Source organism: Papio anubis, chromosome 4 (genome assembly GCF_008728515.1).
Source record: "Papio anubis isolate 15944 chromosome 4, Panubis1.0, whole genome shotgun sequence".
In the NCBI taxonomy this organism is placed as follows: domain Eukaryota; kingdom Metazoa; phylum Chordata; class Mammalia; order Primates; family Cercopithecidae; genus Papio; species Papio anubis.
Genome location: NC_044979.1, coordinates 61,827,668 through 61,851,840, shown reverse-complemented (window position 1 = coordinate 61,851,840; position 24,173 = coordinate 61,827,668). Strand labels below are relative to the sequence as shown.

Below are 24,173 nucleotides of genomic sequence, written 5' to 3'. Positions count from 1 at the left end.
CCAGGTAAGAAAACTGAGGCAGTAATTCAGAGAGGGTCCTGCTGACTCTAAAGTGAGTCATTTCTGGATCTTGAATCAGGGCTTTGCAACAGAAAATAACCTAGAGAGGTAAGGTGAAAGAAAATAGTGGAGAGTGTACCAGTTAACTGTCTCTTCAGGGAGAACTTGTCAGAATAAATGAACTGTCTGTCAAAAAGATACACGACCGAATCATATTCAAGACCAACAGATATATATGTAGAAGTTCAATAAGATGGGAAAGACCAATGAGCTTATTAGTTTTCTATTACTATGTAACAAATTACCCCAAAACTTGTTTTTAAAAAATGAAATGTAAAATAAATCATAAAGAACCTAAGGGTGTTTGTTTTTTCTCTCCAAGAATATATTTGCATTAACAGTGCAATCTAGCATGTTTCTTCTACAGGCATACTTGTCATGTGACACCACCTTTGTGTAATAAAAGTCATCAGAAGTCCTGCCAGATCCTGACTTCAACATCTGTGAGGATGATGATCCCACACCCAGTTTTTCTGTTTCTTCACTTTCTTAAAGCTCATCTACCATAATTATTACTTCTCCTTCATGATATTCATCCATTTCCACAAATACCCTCTGAAATTACCTGAAAATTATTTAACTCATAAATCATACATGTCGCTAGCATGTAAACATTCTGTCTCAGAACTTGTTCACTAATGTACCCCCTTATATTTGCCCTTCAAGTTCATCCTTATTCTATTCAATTGGAAGTTCTACTTTGTCTGTGTTTATCAACCTTCCTATATCTACCACTTTCATGATCCAAGGTTCAGATTTACCACAACAAACCTTTTGCTGTTACTCTAATTTATCTCACAACCCTGGCAACAAGTTTACCCTGAATGAATCCAAATAGCTGCCACTTTCTTATCTACATCTCGCCTGGATGTAAATAAGAAGACCCACAAGTGGAAATACTAACTAAAAGTTCAGAGAGCCATGTACTCAATCAGACCATCCACCTGCTAAACCCTCCTCCTGCAAGGTTTAACTACTCAGTTTCCTTTATCATTGTCTACTCTGCTCAAATCCCTGATAATTGCTGCCTTGATCACAGTGAATAAATATACTTCCTACATCACAGTGAAGACATAAGCTTTCTCAAATTTTACCCACTGAATATGTCATCATTGTACATCATTTTAAGGAGACCTCTTTGATTCTACCCTCTACCACATATTTCACATATAATCAATCATAAAATCAATTCATGTTACGTTGTAGACAGCTTCTATATGGTTCCTAATCAACTTTATATCCTTGTATTTATGCCCTCGTGGAGTCCCCTCTCTTTAAGTGAGGGCTGGAGTTAATAAATTGGTTCTAATGAGTAGAATATGAAATAAATGATAGGCTGTCAATTCCAAAATTAGGTTACAAAAGACTATTGCTCCCATCTTGCTTGCACTGTTTTTCTTGCCATCTTGCTTGCATGCTTTCATAAACAAGCCCCCATATTCTGAATTGCTCTACAAAGGCCCACATAGAAAGTAACAAGGGAAGCTAATAAGGAACTGAAGCCCCCAGTCCAACAGGCCTGCAGTGTCCAAATCCTGCCAGCAACCACATGAGTGAGCTTAGAAGTAGAGTCTTCCTTAGTCAAGACCTCAGATGATAACTTCAGTGGCAACTTGCTTGCAGGCTTGTGAGAAACTGTGAGCAAGAGGACACAGCTAAACCATGCCTGGATTACTGACCCACAGAAAATGTAAATATTGTTGTTTTAAGCTGCTAAATTTTGAGGTGATTTGTGATACCTTAGCCTGTGTTTGATAATTAACACAATCTATCACCTAAAATGCTCTACTGAATAGCATGATTACCGAAATGCTTTTCTTCAAATCTCTTCATTTCCCCAATTCAAATCTTACATGCCATGCAGAACAAACTTGAAGTTACTTAATTTTGCTCTGCCTAAATTTACTCATTTCTAAATTGAAGGTAATAATAGTACTGGACTTATATGGTTACTGTATTTTAAAATGAGTTAATATAAGTAAAATGATGAAAACAAATCCTGAAATCCTTAGTCTTTTATATGTCTCAGCTGTAATTCCCTGGTACCACTCTGTTTTCAAAAGTGCATCAGTCTTTTTCTCCTGGACCGTTAACAGACTCTTAATTTGTTTTCTTTTATCTCTGTTCCCATCCTATGCATTCTGTAGTTCAGCCAGATATAACTTTTCATATATAAATGTATTGGCACATTCATTCCTGTTCAATGGCTTTCCATAGAAATTAGGTTGAATCTACAAGTTATCAATATGGTTTGCAGGAACCTTCCTACCTTTCTAGATCCATCACATACCATTAGTGGAATCCCAGAGGAGCCAAAAGATTCATGAAACATTCTTTGACTTTAAGTATCATGCGATAAAGAGCACATAACCTAGTAACTATAGTTTCAAAAAGGTATTATCTGGATGTGTTTGAAAAACAAATTACATAAGAAGTCAGAGACGAGGTTTCAAAATTTTTAGGTAAGAAATTATCTACCAAACAGATCAGAGTTCATGTATTCTATTATAACCTCTTTGAACATTGGTTTCTGCTTTTGTAGAAATGAATAGAGTGTTTTTGTATTATGCTAACATTTACCTCTTGGATAATTTGATATTATTCAGAATTTTTAGTAAGTTTTATAACAATAATAGTAAAATTCTGCCAAATATGTCTTCTAATAAATACATATTATGTTGTCATTTCTGAACTTTGAATCTTCAGCGACCTCTTGCTTATTTGATAAAGTCTAAAATTTGCATGACATTCAAGGCCCTAGATGGTCTGATATATCGCTCTCTAGTTTCACCTCCTGATGCTGTTTCTCCCTCCCTCCATGCAGGCTTCTACACTGTGCCGTAGACATTGCAGGTCCTAGGCCATATGTGTACCTGTGTTTTCATTTATTTGTCCATGTGTCCTGCCACCAGGAAATCCCTCCCCTGTAGCCCTTGTGGTTTCCTTCTTAGTACTTAGAACTACATACAAGGTGTCTCCTGGGTGCTTCATATGCTTCAGCTGTATCTGAGATTCACACGCCTTCCTCTGCATTCTCTAAGATCCAGATAGAAGCTTTTATTATAAAGTTTATCATGTTAAAGTAAAGTTCCTAGCAAAACATCTCTATTACTTTTTCTAAGCTCTGAAAGCTGCATGAAGGTAGAAGCAATACCAGGGTCATTCATCTTTGTGTCATAATGGCCTAGCCCAGAACATGGTACCAAATAGAGAATTAGTAAATATTTATTAGACAGATGGACAGAAGGACAAACAATTAGAATTCACTAATCCTATATAGCTGAAGTAGTGAATTAGAATTTGCTAATCCTAAATAGTTTAATATTAGACTACACAATAATTCCAGCTCATTTTATAAAATAATAGTTGTTTTTGAACATATTTTCTAGAAATTTAGGAACTATATATTTAGAAGACAAGGATTGATGGCTTGAGAAATACCTTATGATTGTATCAAGGAAGTTAAAAACACGTTTTATATTCACGTTTGTTTAATTTTTTCTCATAGTTATGGCTTACTTCCCCCAAATCTTTAAATATAGCATTGATTTTATGTATGAGATAAGAATGCATTTTCTTAACACATGTTCGTTTTTATCATATATGCTAATGTAGAAATTTGCATTGTAGATTATTTTTTCATTTTTTATTTGCACTTTAAATGAATCACATTGTACTTAAACTTGAGCAATAACATTAGGCAAACATAGAGTAAGTCCCAGCACTGCCACTTAGGAGTGATGCAAGTTTGGCAAAGTTACATACTGCCTCTAAGGTTATCAGTATCTGAAACCTGGAATTATAGTAGTTCCTCTCTAATAAGGGTGTATTAGAGATTGATAAGATATTATATATGAAACTGTTAATAATGCTTACTACATGGTAAGCTTTAATGTATTTTAAATCTTAATCTTTTAGTTATTACTGTTAAAATAATTTATTTTCCCCCATTAAATAATATCATTATATAAAGGCCTTATCAGCTTTCCCTTCTCTCTTATATGTCCTCAAGTACTTCCCTTTCTTGCTCGTGACCCTTAGACTGTTTCTTACCATGCCTCTTTTCCCTAAAAGCTACTCTTTCTCAGAAGCCTCACCTTCAGACAACTACCTCGTATCTCAGTTAGCAAGCCATAAATAGTTCATCTTCTCTGGTTAAACTTTCTCTCTTATCATTTATTCTTTAACCTAGTATAATTGTTCTGCAGAAACCACTTTTCTCAGGATTACCAATGGCTTTCTAAATGATAAGCCAAAAGCTGTGTCTAAATCTGCCTCTTCATGACACTTGTATAGTATGTAGTATGGATGAGCAATTACATCTTGATTCCACCACCTATGCTTCCCATAGCTTCTCAATTGCTCCATTTCAGAATTATCTTACTTTTGTTTCTATGTGCATATTTAAAATATTTCCCTTCTGGGCCGGGCACAGTGGCTCATGCCTGTAATCCCAGCATTTTGGGAGACTGAGGCAGGTGGATTACCTGAGGTCAGGAGGTCGAGACCAACATGGTGAAACCCCATCTCTACTAAAAATACAAAAAAATTAGCCGAGCATGGTGGTGGGAGCCTGTAATCCCAGCTACTTGGGCGGCTAAGGCAGGTGAATCACTTGAACTTGTGAGGTAGAGGTCACGCCACTGCACTCCAGCCTGAGTAACAGAGCGAGATTCTGACCCCCCCCCAAAAAAAAACCCAAAAAACAAACAAAAAAAGTCTTTTATGTGCCAGTTATGTTCATTGCATCATTTTGACTATTTTCATTTATTTTTATTACTTTTTTCTTTCTCTAAACAGTTTCTTAACAGACCTGTGTAGTTGTGCTAGTACTTTGTAAGCTTGAAGTGAATGGACACTGTTATATAAATAAATAAAAGATTATCTACAAATTGGCCTAAATCACTGACAAAAATATAAATCATATCATTTATTACATTAACCCTTTTAGTAATGTGTTTCTGAATAGTAGTCGCTTTAGTTGCAAGGACATTATTCTTTTGTTTAAACATTTGCTTCAAGTATATATAGCAAACACTTGAATGCCTAGTCTATGCTAATAGTTTTGCCATTATAAATTGTATGTTATATTTATATATATAAATATAACATACATATAAATTGTATATATATTATAAAATGTTCTTAAATTGGTTAGCCTGGCTTTCCTCTACTCACCCACAAAGAAATAGTATTATGCTAACTGAAATAACTACCCCATGCATATGAGGACTGCTTTTACACACATAGACAGATCAATAAATAAATTTTAGTTAAATTAGACTCAAATTTATTTAATGATTTTTATGGTTGAACAGTAAATTCAGATCACCCCTCCCATTTTTTAAAGCTAAAAGCAAATGAACTATAGCATTGCTTTGAACTTTGGTCTATATATCCTAGCTAAAATTATAGGATGCAATTGAAAGCAGGTATAAAATGCTTACAACTGAATATGTTGAAATAGATATTTATGTAGGGAATGCAATATAAGTGCCTAGTAAAGAAATATTAATTGGTGTGTATAAAGATACAGTGCAAGAATGAATAAGCAGTGAAATTATGAGCAGTTTTACTAAAGTGAGATTTAAAAGACCATGATGAGAAGAAAGAATAAACAAGATGGGTTTTTGTGAGCTTTTACCAGATCCACGAAATCCTGGCAAAACCATTTGGATGTCATATAATCATCAGTAGAGAAACTTGGAGAAGAAGAAAAAGGATTGACGTGCAGATTGTGGTCCCTCAGAGATAGCCAAGTGTAAGGACACTTTCTAGAAAGCTATTTTCATTTTCATTTTCCAGTTATGAAATGACAAGGCCCCAGACTAAAAATTCAGAAATGCGAATGCATACATGGATTGTTCTAGGAAAGAGCAAGAACCTCTGATTCACACATAGAATGATAATTAACAAATTGATTTTTTTTAAAAAAAGTAGTTATCTCATGAAAGCGAAATAACGAAGGATCGTATGTGTGATAACTACTTTAAACCTACACTAATTATATAAATATTGAAAGTTATAGATGAAAACCCCAAAGGCAGTGTACAATTGGCCCTAATTTTCTTATGGTGCTGGATCTGCCATTTGACAAAAATGAGTATCCGAAAGAATTCATCTTTTACTAAAGCACTCTCTTGTTACAGAGTGTGAATGCTCCTCTTGAACTCTATATGTGTGTGATAGTTAAATAAAGAAGTTGCCAGACAGGAAAAAGGAAACCTAAATATTTTGTCTGTTAAGCAGAACTATATTCAGGAACCATATGAACAGAATATATGTTGTTCCCTTTGTTGTAGTATAGTCTTCCGATTTAATAGGAAGGAAGGAAGCAAAAGGAAGAGAGGGAAGGATGGAAAGAGGGAGGGAGGAAAATGTACACATACACACATATATAAAAACAATGCTTGCCTTAAAAAAACTTTTGAAAGGGTCTTACAAAATATTTTATACAGATTTTAGGAAAGAAAAGAAATTAATCTCTTTGGGACTTTCCAGAAAATATAATGCAATAAATTTCACACAGACTGGCATCTCTAATGCTTCTGTCCAGTGAGGTAGAAACTAGTTTTCTGCTTGACTGCTCAGCCCAAGAGCAATGACTTTAAACAAGAAAACAAAACAAACTGGGACAAGAGGTGCATTAAGGAAAAGCTTAGAGATGTTTGATGAAACACTGAGTGCCGTTTTCACAATATCAATTAGAGAATATTTTGTCTATATTACTAGACTTCGATAAATAACTTATACATGTACAACTTTTAAGTATGTTCTATTACTTTTTTTTTATTCTGTTATTAATAGGGTCCTGTAATTTAGCTTCTCACTCTCACATTTTTTGCCACTAGAATCTTAGAAGTAGAGAAAAACTACTTTAATTTTTTTTTCAATTATATTCACAAATGGTAAATTGTTTAATGGCAGTAGACATTCAAGACTGTTTATGAATAAAGATGTCTATAATTTTTAATAACTCAAACATAGTCCCATAGTGATGATACTGCTACTTATATATTGCCTCAGTTCATAGAAACAATTATTAAACAATTTCACAATACTCTAATTGAAGAATTTGATGGTCTTGTTTTCTGTATGCAAGACACTGTGCTCTATTGCAATGGTAATGGGTTTTAAACATTTTATTCATGTTGAAAGTATTTTTTCACGAATGGTATCATTTAGTCTTTCCTTATTCACAGGTCACTCCTCTGTTATCATTCCTATTTTTGTATGTCTTGAAGCAATAGGCTGGTGGTGGCTCACACTAGTAATCCCAACAATTTGGGAGGCAGGAGGATCTCTTGAGCCCAGGAGTTTGAGACCAGCCAGGGCAACATAGTGAGACCCTGTCTCTACAAAAATAAAAATAACCTAGGCATGGTGGTGCACACCTGGAGTCCCAGTTACCTCAGAGACTGAGGTGGGAGGATACTTGAGTTCAGATCAAGGCTGTGATGAGCCATGATTGCACCACTGCACTTTTAGCCTGGGAAACAGAACAGACTTTATCTCAAAAAAAAAAAAAAAAAAAGCAACAAAAATTCTTGAGCTTTTGCACTAAACATGTATGTTTTATATCCAAAGAGGGTAGAAGCAGAGGATAGAGGGATGGTGATTAATAATGGGTCTATTTTGGTAGCACATTACTAATGGTATTGTGCGTAAGATAGACTGCTGAATATTTCTGTATTTAACTGTGATTTTATCTAAAAACAGGAAGCTACTGCTGTTGGAGTGCAGGTGGGGACCCCTAAAAGCTGTATTGCTGTTTTCATTGACATTTCAGAGAGTAAAACTCTGCTTCTAGTCTATTTAAAAGGAAGGAGGTGTAAAGGGATGTTTCCTAATTTGTAGCCTTATGCCTGCCTTACAGCTTCATCATCCTCTCCCAACTTAAATTCCTAAAATCAAAGGAATATGTTAATTCCTTTAATGAACTATATTTATATATTTTAAAGACCTCTCATTTGGAAACAAACAAACAAAAAATACCCTGCATATTTCAGTTCCCTTCCCAATGCTTAAGGGGCATACATAGCTCTTTTTAAATGATTTTTACACCGTAAAAAGAATGGCCAGGAGCAGAGCAGAAGAAAATAAAGTCAGAGAGGAGTATAGTATGTATAAGTATTACTCTTCTTATTAAGGTAAAGAAAAGACTTATTCTTGTATTCAAAGTCAATGCAGTTCCTGAATGAAGAGAGTTCAAATAAAATGGGACAAATGACCCTAAGGGCATTTTCTATTCTCAAGTTCTTTTTAATTTCTCGTACAATTAGAGGGAGGAGACCATGTCTTATTCATCATTTTAATCTCATTATTTATTACAGTGAACAGTATGTAAATGTCTGTTGTTCATTAAAAATGTTTCCATCTATTTTTTTTTACTTTTTTTGAGCTATCAGATTTTTTTGCTCTAATTCCTTTTTTTCTTAAGTTATTTTTAAGATAGCAGGAGTTTCTTGAATTTTAAAATTAAGCTTTGCTATGCACCTGATCTCCTTTAGTGATTCTGGTATTTAATTTCTCAAACTAAATAATTACTTTCTTTTTTAAGGTTTTAATCTCTTTTTAATTGCATCATTGATCTTTCTTATAAACTTAGAATAACAGACAACTTTTAACAATGTACTAGGACTTACATGATTTTTCAGTCGGACTGGCAATACCTTACACTCGAACTTTTCCATAATTATTGCAGTTGGGAACAGTTTTTCAAGATTTTTATGGGGTTAGGCTAGAAGGATTCATCTTCTTCACTGAGTATGCTCATTGTAGTAATTGTAAGCATCTTGTTTTTTTTCTTCCTGTGTTCTAATAAAACTATATTATTAAAATAGCTAGTTGGATACCTTTTGAATATTAGTTTGTGATAATGTAATAAGAATTTTTCTATATAATGAAGGGATTAATTTTAGGGTCCTAAGAATTTATAACAAGGCAAGATAATCAGGTACATTCCTATTCTTATTAATTTTCTCCTGTCATTACCATAACCTAGAATGTATCTTTTTCATTTACCATTTATTCCATCCAATTCTCTTTTCAAGGCCCTATTTAATTTCTAGTTACTCTAGGAAGTCAGCCTTTTCCCATTCAGAGTAAGGCGCTATGATAAACTAATAGTAGGATTCTCATCATCAATAAATATATTAATTAATAGTCAATCAGGATTCTCTGCCTGAGGACACTATCTAGTATATCACATGCATTAGTGTCTTTCAACAAGGGCTATTTTTCCTTCCAGGAGACATTTGCCAATGCATGGTGACGTTTTTGATTGACATGGTATACTGATGGTATCTAGTGGGTACAAGCCAGAGGTGCAACTCAACGTCTAACAATATAACATCATCTGGTCCAAAATGTCATTACTGTCAAGGGTGAGAAAGATTTATTAATCACCGGCCGGGCGCAGTGGCTTACGCCTGTAATCCCAGCACTATGGGAGGCCGAGGCGGGTGGATCACGAGGTCAGGAGATCCAGACCATCCTGGCTAACACGATGAAACCCCGTCTCTACTAAAAATACAAAAAATTGGTCGGGCGCAGTGGCGGGCGCCTGTAGTCCCAGCTACTCGGGAGGCTGAGGCAGGACAATGACGTGAACCGGGGAGGCGAAGCTTGCAGTGAGCCGAGATTGCGCTACTGCACTCCAGCCTGGGCAACAGAGCAAGACTCCATCTCAAAAAAAAAAAAAAAAAAAATTATTAATTACCTATATTGATGCTGGACCACAAATATCCATGGTTGGTATGTGAATCCCTGACAAATTATATTACTACTTTCCATCCTTATGGCCAAAACTGTGTTGATGGCTGTCCTGGGAAAACATTAAATGTTCTGCTCAAGCACTGCTAGAATATATGTATTGCTTCTGTGTTATCTACATGGAGTGCCACATTATAATTAAAGAAAATTAAATTGAGCTGTCACGATTTTCTCTTTGACAGAGCCACACTGATTGCTACCTAGCATACTGCATTAGAAATCATTGTCACTGATTGCACATTTATAGTTTGAAGGTTTCCCTGGATTTCATATGGTATTGGAGTTAATTTGACTGGTATGTAATAACCAGCCCTACTTGTTCCATCAGTGAAAGAAGAAAATGAATAAAGATTTAAATATATAGTTAGCTTTTGAACTTTTGCTTTTTTTTCTGTATTTGCTCTTCCATTTTTCCTGTCTCTGTTGGCACAGAGCATTCTCTGGATGTGTTTCCATCTCACAGGAATTAAGGCATCACTAGCCCTAAATGAAACCAGATTATCCTTCATATTTTTCAAAAATTTATGTTTCATATTTTCCCTCCACTTAGAATACATTCTCCTGTTTAAATACCATCCATTCTTTAAGAACCAGGCTTCCTGTTGTATCTTAATCCATCATTATCTCTTATCCAGTTCCCAATACATATACATAATTATATACTCGTCTAACTCACCTTATGTCGTGTCATATGGAAAACCTCTTAAGGAGTATGTATCAAAATATCTTGTTTATCGATAAATTTTTGTGGAATTCTGCTGTTTGAAAAAGAATCCACATCTCCACCATCTAAATAAAGGGCCTGCATACAAATATTTCCTGCTTAGTTGAAAGGACAAATCTAAAAATCCAAGGTCTTATCATGATGAACATTTATTTCTGACAGTAGGTATGGCTTTCTATACTTATAAAATGAAATATATATTGCTCTGTCTCTCTAGCAGTGCGATGGTTTTAGAATGGTTTAGAAGTATATCTTTGATATTGACACTGATAACTATTTAGCAAAAGACTGAGGTAGTTCCTTTTTTTCTTTCCAGCTTCTATTTTAGGTTCAGAGGGTACATGTGCAGGTTTGTTACATGGGTAAATTACATGTCACAGGGGTTTGGACTACAGATTATTTCATCGCCCAGGTAGTGAGCATAGTACCTGATAGCTAGTTTTTCTATCACCACTCTTCTCCCACTCTCCACCCTCAAGTAGACCCCAGTGTCTATTGTTCCCTTCTTTGTATCCATGTGTACTCAATGTTTAGATCCCACTTATAGGTGACAACACCTATAGTAGTATTTGGTTTTCTGTTCCTGCATTAATTCACTTAGGATAATGGCCTTCAACTCCATTCATGTTGCTACAAAGGACATGATTTCATTCATTTTTATGGCTGCGTAGTATTTCATGGTATATATGTACCACATTTTCTTTATCAAGTCCACCACTGATGAACATCTAGCTTGATTCTATGTCTTTGCTGTCATGAATAGTACTGTGATGAATATACACATGCTTGAGTCTTTATGGTAGAACGATGTATATTCCTTTGAGTATATACCTAGCAATTCCATTGCTGGGTCAAATGGTAGTTTTCTTTTAACTTCTTTGAGAAATCTCCAAACTGCTTTCCACAGTGGCTGAACTAATTTTCACTTCCACCAGAAGTGTTTAAGCATTCCTTTTTCTCCACAACCTAGTCAACATCTGTTTTGTTTTGTTTACTTTTTAATAATAGCCATTCTGACTGGTGTAGGATGGTATCTCATTGTGGTTTTGATTTGCATTCCCCTGATGATTAGTGATGTTGAGAATTTTTTCTTTTGCTTGTCAGCCATGTGTATGTCTTTTGAGAAATGTCTACTTGTGCCCTTTGCCCATTTTAATCGGATTGTTTGTGGGTTTTTTTTTTTTTTTTTTTTAAGTGCCTTACAGTTTCTGGGTAATAGACCTTTGTCAAATGTATAGTGTGCAGATATTTTCTCCAATTTTATAGATTTTCTGTCACTCTGTTGATAGTTTTTTTGTTTTTTGGGGGGTTTTTTTTTGTGGTTTTTTTGTGGGTTTTTTTTTTTTTTTTTTTTTTTTTTTTGCTGTGCAGAAGCTCTTTAATTAGATCCCACTTGTCCACTTTTGTTCTTACTACAATTGCTTTCAGAGTCGTCTTCAAGAAATCTTTGCCAAGTCTCATGTTCAGAATTGCATTTCCTAGGTTTTCTTCTAAGGTTTTTATAGTTGTAGGTTTTACATTCAAGTTTTCACACCACCTTGAGATGATTCCTGTATATGGTGTAAGGAAATGGTCCAGTTTCAATCTTTGGCATGTGGCTAACCAGTTGTCCTAGCACCATTTATTGAATAAAGAGTCGTTTCTCCTTTTCTAGTTATCATCAGGTTTGTTGAAGATCAGATGGTTGTAGGTGTGCAACTTTATTTCTGGGTTCTATATTCTGTTCCATTGTTGTATGTGTCTGTTTTTGTACCAGTTTCATGCTGTTTTGTTTAATATAACCTTGTAGTATAGTTTTAAAAAGTTGGATAGTATGATGCCTCTAGCTTTGTGTTTGTTTGTTTTTGCTTAGGATTGCTTTAGCTATTTGGGCAATTTTTTGGTTCCACATGAATTTTAGAATAGTTTTTTATAATTCTGTGGAAAATGTTGTTGGTAGTTTGATAGAAATACCATCGAATCTATACGTTGCTTTGGGCAGTATAGTGAGGTAGTTTCTTCAAACAACAATTTCCCAAAAAATATTCATAATTTATTAGTTATTTGTGGACAAAGTATACATTTGTTCCATCTAGTGTCTCTTGTATCTATGCCTTTAGCATCTAGAGCAATGCATTTTAGAATTATACTTAACAACTATTTGAATACATCAATAAATTGAATGTTTTCATATTTATTATATATAATACTGGATGAATAATTTTGGTCTAGCATCTAGGACTTTAAACAATAGCCCCTATGTATTTTTAGTTTTTTTCAATGTTTAAAAAAACTACAGATCCTTCTTTTATCATCCTCATGTTGAGCTCAGAGAATTTTGACAATGAATTAATGCGTATACATATATTTAAGTCACTTAGGATAATGTGTCTAGGTACTTTACTTATTATTTTCATTAATATTCTTGACACTCCAAAATAAGCAAAATTTCCTTTCCTTTGCCATATAGAAATGGTATAAATTGCATTATATAAATTAACATTCCTAAGGAAAATGTTCTTTAAAATTACTTTGGACAGCAAACCTTATCCTGAAAGTTATTTGCTTGTTAGCTTGATTACCTCATTGATGTTGCAATCTACAGTTGGTGATTTTTTCCCAGTCTTTCTTCAACCTTTATTTTATCACTATGGTTTTTTTGTTCTTCTCTCTTTGTCTATTTTCACAGCTATTTTAAAATATTTTAAATTTATATATCCAGTATATTTAGTACGATTTGTTTTCTAGATTAAAGGCACCAGATCTATCTGAAAACAACTTTTAAGAGCTGGTCAACACAGAAATCCATAGTAAATAACAAGTTTTTTTCTAGACTGTCTTGTCTCATCTTTAGTCATGGCTTCCAGCTACATCATCTTTAATCATAATAAACTTTATTTATGCAATGTTGATCTTTTTAAAATAAATAATATTGTATTGCTTTTATCTCTGTATTTGGAGTTCTGAACTCTTATTTCATGTTATATTGATTTAATTAGAAATAAATACCTAGTTGAGAGGTTTTTTTAATTAGAATTAAATACTTAGTTGAGAAGTTTTTATTGTCTTTGTCAGAGTCAGTTCTTTTTGAATTATAAGTTGGTAAGACATTACTTCAAATTCTTTATTATATATCTGTCTGCCCTCTTAAGTGATACTAACAGTCCTAAAACATAGTACACACCCCTCACAGACATGCTTAAATTTAAATCTGTGGGGTTCTAATGGTTCTATAGTTTGGATCCTCTTTGTGTAAGTGTGCCTAGCAAAGTGCTTTGAAGTGAGGAGACATTTAATAAATATCTGTCTAAGTGAATTGAAGAGTTATGTATTTTAGGGAAAATCTAAAAGAAAATTTATGCTCTGGAGGAAAATTCATGAATGATCATAATTACAATTTAACCAAATGATGACAGAAAACTCTAATAAAGGACTGAAGTTTTTCTTTAGGGCTCTTGTATTCTTCCCACATCCTCCTTCATTGTTTAAAATCTATTGCTTTCTCTCAACTAGCCATTAATGCTGTTTGATCCTCTAATGGTTTCTCAGTGGGCATCCATTTATTTCTTTATTTCTAAAGAAATAAATCTCTTCTTTAGAACAAAGATTTATTTCAAACTGTCAGTGCAGCTAAAAGCCTTGGTTTCTTTGGGCTGAACTATGTTTTAAAACCATTTAAAATAGAGACCAAAATTTAAAAATATGGATTTCCTACTTCTCTTGAATGAAACAAATCTCATCACACTGGGTCTCTATTTCTTCATGGCAACAATATTCTGGAGCCAGCCTTGACAGATGGAACTTAAATTCTCAGGTCAACACATTCACTCCATTACCTTCTGGCTCCTGTAGGCTTTTGGGTTATAGCCTTTGCAATAGTCAAGTAATCCTCCATTTTCATTCCCAGTAGAACTTTCCTGATATGACCTATAATTTTTTCTCTTTTTTTAAAATTATACTTTAAGTTCTGGGATACATGTGCAGAATGTGCAGGTTTGTTATTTAGGTATACACATGCCATGTTGGTTTGCTGCACCCATCAACACATAAGAGCATATGACAAGTATAGTGATTGGTCGGTATTTGCTCTCTTTTTTCTCGCCTAAGCGCAAGAAGTGCAAGCCTACCTTACAGATGCGTACAATATATAATTATTTGTAATGTGCATTTTGAAAAGAAGTGACTTCCAGGTTCAAATATAGCTTCTACTCAGGGCTTCTTTGGGACTTGAATTTTCAACCATTATTAAGTTCTTTGGACTATGAAAATGTTATCAGTGGTTATATTTAAAACTTCTGATAGTCACCAAACATTAGAATAAAAGATTGGTCATGTTTTTCGTTTCATATTCTCTTTTTATGGCATCTTTGTTAGGCATCACAGTCTTGAGTAACACAATTAAATACCCTTTTGTCAAACCATTTCATAATCATAATCATGTAGAATAGGTAAACATTTTAAATTTTCAAATTCTTATGCATATACCAGATCTACCACATACATAGTAAGAAAAAACAAATAGTATGTAGGTTTTAGCCTCCTGTTGAACAACATTATAATCAGAGGACTGAAGATGTTGTTGTGGAACAACTTTTTTAAAAACATGACATATCCATGTTAATATTTTGGAAAAATATCAAGAAAATTATTGTAGGATCTTAATTTTTATTTTATTACCATTTAATTATGGCCCATTGATATTCAACATGTTACATGTGCACTTTTTTACAAGTGAAAAAAAAATGTAGAGATCTAGAATGTGGGTTAATCAAGAAACCATAGTTTTCTATAGAAATACAGAGACTTTTAAAGGAACTGATATTAATGGGTACCTGTAATGTGAAATAAGTATTTTACATAGTTGTCTCACTTGATCTTTATAACAATTCTGTGACTTAATGTGAGTGTTTTATAAAATGAAAAGAATTGAGGATGAGTAGGAAGAAATAAATGACATGTCAAACAGCTGCCTTGGGAACTTCAATACCCCATATACCTTGGGATTGCTCTATGAGGAAAAACAAACTACTGCACCAAAGTCACTTTACCTTATTTCAAAGATTCATAACCTTTATTCATTTCCATCCAAATATTTTAAATTTTAGAAACACATAAACTTCAATAAACATTTAAGATTTTGTTTCATATTATGATGTCTATTAAGGGAACAAATAGTGGGGTTACATGACGGGAGCAGAAATATGATAACAGAAAACAGACAAAAACTATCAAGGAAATGAATTTGGAAATAATTAAAAGGCAATGAAAGTACAGAGTCTTGGAAAAATGTGATCTAATTAATAAGGTACAATTTTCAGGTACAACATTTATAGACTCTTACTTTTTCTGTTTTCTGCCCTCAATATTTGGTGACTGGGGAAAAATTGGAGAATTAATGTATTTGGATTACAATAGAAAGAAAAGAAAAGAAATCATCTTTTAAAGAATATGCAACTGGATAGCAAAAGACCTGAGATCTAGTTGTAAATGTGCCACTGAACACTTAGGTAACTTTGAGTACATCAGTTTATTTTAACTATAAGTGCTCAAAGCAATCTCTCATGTCTTTTGATATTCTAAAATTGTATGATTCTCAAGACCTTCAATTCTTAGAAAGCAAGTTTATGACAAATTAACCAAATAAAATGAAAAATATCTGAAAACTCACCAACTTTATACTTTTATCTGATTTTTTAAAAGGTTCCAGTGGATTTTTATTGGTCAGTTATTTTTGCTTCACATGGAAATTACTAGAGTATTAAAAAGAAACTATACTGCAGGATAATAAAGTCAAAGAAAACATAAGATCCAAATAGTCATGAAAATCTTGAAATATTAAATAGAAAATTAGTCCAGACTATCCCTTTTTTAGAAAAAAAAAAAAGTATTAGATAATTTGAAGATGTAATTTAAAAAATAGGAATGACAACCACTCCAGGGGTCAAAAGTAGGAATGAGAAGATAGGCGTAATATCAATGTCACATGGTAAATGAACATCTTCAACAAATGTAATTTAAATTTTAGATGGTTAACAAAACACTTGGGAAATAGATTCAGTAAATAATCTTATGTATATTAATTTAGATGAAAAATGAGTTTTTATAACTGCTAATGTTATAGGAGTTACAATTAACCAATTTATTTAAAATATTATTTTTCAGTTAATTGTATTGGTGACCAGTACTTGAAATTATATGTATATATTTTATTTTATCATGCTGTGATAGCAAAATCATATGGGAAATCATTTTTATTAAATATAATTCGTGGAAGTTGATTTGGTTTTTATTTTATTTTTCTTTATAATAAAGTACTATATTTTGTTTACTTGATTATAGACTAAAGGTTCTCAAACCATGACACCCTCTGGAGCCCAGAAAAAAGTTAAAAGAACTCTGCCAAATCCACCTCCTGAGGAGATTTCCACAGGAACTCAATCCACATTCAGCACAATGGGCACAGTTTCCAGGAGAAGGATCTGCAGAACCAACACAATGGCACGAGCCAAGATTCTCCAGGACATAGACAGAGAGCTTGATCTTGTGGAAAGGGAATCTGCAAAGCTTAGAAAGAAACAAGCAGAGCTTGATGAAGAAGAAAAGGAGATTGATGCCAAGCTACGATACCTGGAAATGGGAATTAACAGGAGGAAAGAGGCATTATTAAAGGAGAGAGAAAAGAGAGAACGAGCTTACCTCCAGGGAGTAGCTGAGGATCGTGATTACATGTCTGACAGTGAAGTAAGTAGCACAAGACCAGCCCGAATAGAAAGTCAGCATGGCATTGAGCGACCAAGAACTGCTCCCCAAACTGAATTCAGCCAGTTTATACCACCACAAACCCAAACAGAATCTCAACTAGTTCCTCCGACAAGTCCTTACACACAATACCAATACTCTTCCCCTGCTCTTCCTACCCAAGCACCCACCTCATACACCCAACAATCTCATTTTCAGCAACAAACTTTGTACCATCAGCAAGTTTCACCTTATCAGACTCAGCCAACATTCCAAGCTGTGGCAACAATGTCCTTCACACCTCAAGCTCAACCTACGCCAACCCCACAGCCTTCTTATCAGTTACCTTCACAGATGATGGTGATACAACAGAAGCCACGGCAAACTACATTATATTTGGAGCCCAAGATAACCTCAAACTATGAAGTGATTCGCAACCAACCCCTTATGATAGCACCTGTTTCTACTGATAACACATACGCTGTTTCCCATCTTGGTAGTAAGTACAATAGTTTAGACTTGAGAATAGGTTTGGAGGAAAGAAGTAGCATGGCAAGCAGTCCAATATCAAGCATATCCGCAGATTCTTTCTATGCAGATATTGATCACCATACTCCACGAAATTATGTCCTAATTGACGACATTGGAGAGATCACCAAAGGAACAGCGGCGTTAAGCACCGCATTTAGCCTTCATGAAAAGGATCTGTCAAAAACAGACCGTCTCCTTCGAACCACTGAGACACGCCGGTCTCAAGAAGTGACAGATTTCCTAGCACCTTTACAGTCTTCCTCTAGATTGCATAGTTATGTGAAGGCGGAGGAAGACCCAATGGAGGATCCTTATGAGTTAAAGCTTCTGAAACATCAGATTAAACAGGAATTTCGTAGAGGGACAGAGAGCTTAGATCACCTCGCTGGTCTTTCTCATTATTACCATGCTGATACTAGCTATAGACATTTTCCAAAATCTGAGAAGTATAGCATCAGTAGACTCACACTTGAAAAGCAAGCAGCAAAACAACTGCCAGCAGCCATACTTTATCAAAAGCAGTCAAAGCATAAGAAATCACTAATTGACCCTAAAATGTCAAAATTTTCACCTATTCAAGAAAGTAGAGACCTTGAACCTGACTATTCAAGCTATATGACTTCTAGCACTTCATCTATTGGTGGCATTTCCTCTAGGGCAAGGCTTCTTCAAGATGACATCACTTTTGGCCTCAGAAAAAATATTACAGACCAACAGAAATTTATGGGATCTTCTCTTGGCACAGGACTAGGCACATTAGGAAATACCATACGCTCAGCTTTGCAGGATGAAGCAGATAAGCCATACAGTAGTGGCAGCAGGTCCAGACCCTCCTCCAGACCTTCCTCTGTCTATGGGCTTGATTTATCAATTAAAAGGGATTCTTCTAGCTCTTCCCTAAGACTGAAAGCTCAAGAGGCTGAAGCTCTAGATGTTTCATTTAGTCACGCATCATCCTCTGCCAGAACTAAGCCGACCAGTTTGCCAATTAGTCAAAGTAGAGGAAGAATACCAATTGTGGCCCAGAATTCTGAAGAAGAAAGCCCACTCAGTCCTGTTGGCCAGCCAATGGGAATGGCCAGGGCTGCAGCTGGACCCCTGCCACCAATATCTGCAGACACCAGGGATCAGTTTGGATCAAGCCACTCATTGCCTGAAGTTCAGCAACACATGAGGGAAGAATCACGGACTCGAGGCTATGACCGTGACATAGCCTTCATCATGGATGACTTCCAACATGCCATGTCAGACAGTGAAGGTAAATTGGGCCTCAAACTACCCTGTTACTCTCAAAACTCAAACTCTTATTTTTCTGCATGTTTAATTTCCCTTCTCCAGAGATGTATCCTACTTTTCTTGGTGTGTCTTTTGCATGTTTACTTCAATTTTATTTCTTGTAAATGGAAATTTTATCTTGTGTATAGATTCTATAGCATGCTTTTCTTTATTTAGTTTTAGTTTATTCCTTTATTGTTCTGTTTCTTGATTGTTTGCTTGATTTGTTTGGTGTCTGCTTTTCTAAAACCATTATCAAATAATTCTGTCAATAAAATATGGTCATCCTATAAATCCATAGTTGAAAAGTTTTTCATTGTATGTTTCTTTCATTTTTTAAAATACATTTTAAAAGTTACTGATCAGTTTCTTTCAGTTTCTGGAATTATTAAAGTTTAGAGCCATGAAATACTATTCTGATAGACTTTGTAATAGAAAATCATTTATGGCATCTTTATGAGATCAGTGTTCATTAGTTCAGAAGATGTTCTATTTTTGAGAACTTTTGTATAAGTTCTTGATGTTAGTATAATGTAGAATTTTGTTATTTTTCTTAAATAAAAGATTTCTGTTTTATCTTTCTCATTATGAATACTATTATTTACAAATTTGTAATTTTGCATTATATGCTAGGAAGTTTAGTACTAAATAAGACATGAAAATAAATAATTGTATTAGTATGTATGAAGTATTCTTTAAAATTGAAACCTTGTAAACTTCTTTTGTGATTTTAGTTATTTAGAGTTCAAACTTTCCTGGTTTGCCCATTTAGCCTTTTCCTTTGGTTTCCTGGGTTTTGTTTTGTTTTGTTTCGTTTGTATCATCCCATGTTTTCGCCCTAAATTGACTTGCTAGAATTCCATGTTAAACAAGTGCTTTAATACAGTAAATGCTTAACTAAAAACTCATTTTAAGTAGCTCTGTTTTTAAAGATACACAACCATAAACATTTTTGAAAATTATGTAGTCCAAGTCTGGGATTGAAGAAGAGGGAGAAATGATACAAAGGTGTGAAGAGGCTAGCCTATACCAAGAGGATTCATGACTCTTGACTCTTGGTCCTTTTTTTTTTCACCTTCTTTCATTTACATTTGAATGGAGATGTAAATGGAGTTTTGGAAATAATATATGTTTGATCAAATAAAAGCGTTATTATTTCCTTCCTTTAGAGACTCCAAAGAACTAAGCTAACATGAACATCTCCCCTTTTAAACCTAACATCTTTCTTGAGGACTCACGGGAAAATACACATTTTTGTGAAAAGGAATTTTTTCCTACATCTTTGTCTAGATGAATCGGATTTTAGAAATTCAAACCTGAATTTTAATAGATTTTTTATTGAACTAAAGTAATCGCTGTATCTGAAGGAGGACAAACTGCTTTTGTTTGTGAAGTTCAAATAGATTAGTCATTTTCTGATTTGTTTTCATCTCTACAGGCTATTGGATTGACCATTTTTATTGACAATTAGTTAATTGAATAAAATACTCAATTTGTGGGTTCTTTATTTAGATGATTATTTGAGTAAATGTACATAGCAGGAATTGTGATATTATGTGGAAACAGTCTTTAATATTTCCTTACTTTTTACAATCCACATTTTATAAACATTTTATACATAAAAAATGACAATTGCAGAAGAGTAAAGAGATTGTTCAATAGTCATGTCTATAAAATAACATAATCAAACAAAACCCCTAGAGGGTCTATGGCATAACGAAATGCCTTAAGATGGTGTGTACATGATGAGCATATGTCTAAAGAGAGTTTGACAAATTGATTTATCATCATATATATTCTGTCCACGTGCTGCCAGATATTTAGATGTTTCTATATATCCTGATATATGGCATTTTCTTATGTGTACAGCCATATAAAAATAACAGAATATTCTATTTCCCTTTTATATGTTTGAATGATGTATAGGTCATAATCATCAAAGACTGTGTGAAAAACATTGTTTTGATAAAATAGAGGATGAGATACCATGCAGCATATAAAATTATGAAGTGTGTAAAGATGATACCAAATAAGTAAAGCGATTAAAATTTAAATGAAATTAAACTAAAAAATATTTTTAAATTAAGCAGACAAGGAAATCATTCATAAAGATTATGTTGATGTAAATTTGGGCAGGAAAACTATAACAATTATATATGACTTATATATGTAATGGTATGTGTGTGAATTGTAGTGGTTACTTCTAAATGATGTATGTAGTAAAATGTTATATATTTTCTTTGTTTATATATCACATAAACATACTATTTTTCTTCTAATGAGTAATGGTCTACTTTTCGTTTGAAATCTTGAATTCCTTCAGTATTTAAAAAAAATAGAAACTACTTTTTTTTCCAATCAATAATTCCCAACATTTATTAACTCATGAAGTATTAGGAATTTTTAACAGATTTTTAGCAAATATATGCTATATCTATATTTGAATGTACTAAGATAACTTTGAACAGTATAACATTCTACAGGTTATTTAGTATCCTGTGAACAAAACAAATTTAATTGCTTTCAAACTATTTGTTGTGTGCTTTTCCAAATTCAATTAAACTCTGTAAGTTATAGGATATAAGACAGTCATTAATATACTCTAAAAGACTCGTTGATGTTGAAATATCTTTCTTGAGGAAAAATCTATATAGACAGTTTATGTTGCTTAATATTTATTAATATTTTTAGCTTGAGGCAAGCTAGAAACAGGCCGGACTTGGTGGCTCATGCCTGTAATCCTAGCACTTTGGGAGGCTCAGGCGAGTGGATCATGAGGTCAAAAGATCGAGCCATCCTGGCCAACATGGTGAAACCCCGTCTCTACTAAAAATACAAACAATAGCTGGGCATGGTGGTGCACACCTGTAGTCCCAGCTACTTGGGAGCCTGAGGCAGGAGAATCATTTGAACCCAGAAGGTGGAGGTTGCAGTGAGTTGAGATCGCGCCACTGCACTCCAGCCTGGCGACAGAGTGAGACTTCATCTCAAAAAGAAAAAAAAAATGTAATTCATCTCATGTCCTCCAATATATACAGTCTTTTTAAAGTATATATATTTGACCAATATGAGAAGAATTAAACTATTTATGTAACTGTAGCCTGTGGGCAGTACTAGATCCAGAAATAACTTATTCATATATTACTTTTAAGAATTCAACAAAATAATGCCAAGTTTTAAAAAAAGATATTGTTAATCTCCTTCAAATGATTTGAACTAATTCCGAATTTTTTTGTTATAAAATATACTTTTTCACTTAGATTTTACCATGAAAGGTGAGACAGTTATAAACAATTAGCATTTATATACAACTGGTTCTAAACAATGAAAACAAAATTCAATACAAAAGCAGATTGATTTCATCTACTTGCTGTTGGTTGATTATAAACTCCTGTGCAACGGATGATAGTCATCCTTATTCAGTTACACATAGTGTTATTATAAAAAATAACAGAAAATCAAAATACATAATCAGAATTATTGGCAATAAATTGACAGAATTTGGGTCAGGTTGAACTTCTACTTTATTTCTATAGACACAGCCAAACAAAACACACATTTTAAAGAATTGTATTTCAAATGCAATTAAGAAAGTTATACATTCAAATGAAATCATGTACTACATTATAAAGGATATTAATTTATTAAAATAAGTATAAATTATTTTTCTATTTTCATGAGAAATCTATAAAATCCTATAAGAAGTAAGACAAAAGTAGTGTCAATGTCATTGAGAATAATCTAATAAATTTTAAGAGATGAATGATTAAATAATGAATTTGTTTTGTATTTACTTGTCAAATGTCTATTACACTAAATTTCTTGGTAAGTTCAGTCACTTGGTTTCAAATTAAGACTTTGGAAAACCATAATTATTGAGTAGATTGTGAAAAATATCTGCATCAATGAGGTTCAAAGGACAAATTAACATTTATTTTTAAATGTGTTTATCATAATTAGGATGTTAACTACTTTTTCTAGTTGATGACTAATTCTGTGCTTCATTCATGCCAATATTTATTCGATGTTATGCCTTAGGCAGGGCATTGATTTTAGTATTGAGGGAAGGGGGAAAAAAAAAGGACAATATGAGCCTTGTCTTTAAGCAGCTTAGAATAGGTGAGATCAGTCAAGTACGTATGCAATCACAAAACAGATAAGTATTAATGTATTTTCTGAAATCTAAGACTGATGAACCCACGACACATCACTGTTCGTTTTGTATTATGGCAGCGAAATGCTGTGGTTAAGTAGCAGTGTTGACCACAGGAGGTATAGAGGTGACTAGTAGTACATATGCTGTGGGTTTGCCAGTCCCAACAGCAATGAAATGATGGAAATGGCCTAGGGGAAAAGATTGGGAGGAGGTTTTGGAAAAGATGATAGTCAGGAATGCAGATAGAAAAATAAGAGTATATTGTATGACCTTCTAGAAGCTGGAGTTTAGGAAAGTAGAGGTTGACAACATCATCAACTAATCTAAGCATCATCAACAAAGGATAAGCACTTGAGAAGCGTTGTTCCTTCTACTGTTTAGGAAGCAACAAAGTATTTCCAGAGACTGTTAATTAGAGATTCTTTTACAAAGAATAAAACAATTTATTAAAAGGCAAATTCTGTATATTAGGGAAAATAAGATGTTCAGTCATTATAGAATATCTTGAAAAGACCTATGAAATACTAATGAATGAAATTTAATTTAAAATAATAATTGTGTACCTTAAATATAGTTGCATTTTCAAAAAGGTATGCTGTGAAATTTTGTCACAGTGTAAGTATAAAAAGCATGCAACCAACTCTTCAATCTACTAAATCAGTGCTTCTCTTCAAAAAATAATCATTTTATTTTTATTTAACAATTATAAAAGAGATATTTTTAATATTAGGCTACTAAGTAATCATGGCGCACATGTTCCTAACAATAACACCAGAATTCTCTTAGAAACAAATGTTTTTGTTCGTTGTGAATGTCATAGAAATGTCATATTTTCAAAAAATAATGTTAAAGCCAGCAACAACCTATTGGCACTGGATTGATGTAATGGTGGGAAAGTGACAGAAACTTCCATACACAAGGAATCCTTTTTTGTTT

At 33.6% G+C, this 24,173-nt stretch overlaps 1 protein-coding gene across 7 annotated transcripts in view; it reads left to right on the top strand.

The window, feature by feature from the left end:
* PCLO (piccolo presynaptic cytomatrix protein) overlaps window positions 1-24,173 on the top strand; it is a 417,094-nt gene that overhangs the window by 238,490 nt on the left and 154,431 nt on the right. For all 7 annotated transcript variants that reach the window (XR_004183192.1, XM_031665281.1, XM_031665280.1 and 4 more), the window contains exon 7: window positions 16,877-19,064. Coding sequence is in view for 6 of the 7 variants with exons in the window: in XM_031665281.1 (XP_031521141.1) it covers window positions 16,877-19,064 (2,188 nt within the window). In the remaining variant the exon portion in view is untranslated. The remainder of the gene's footprint in view (window positions 1-16,876; window positions 19,065-24,173) is intronic.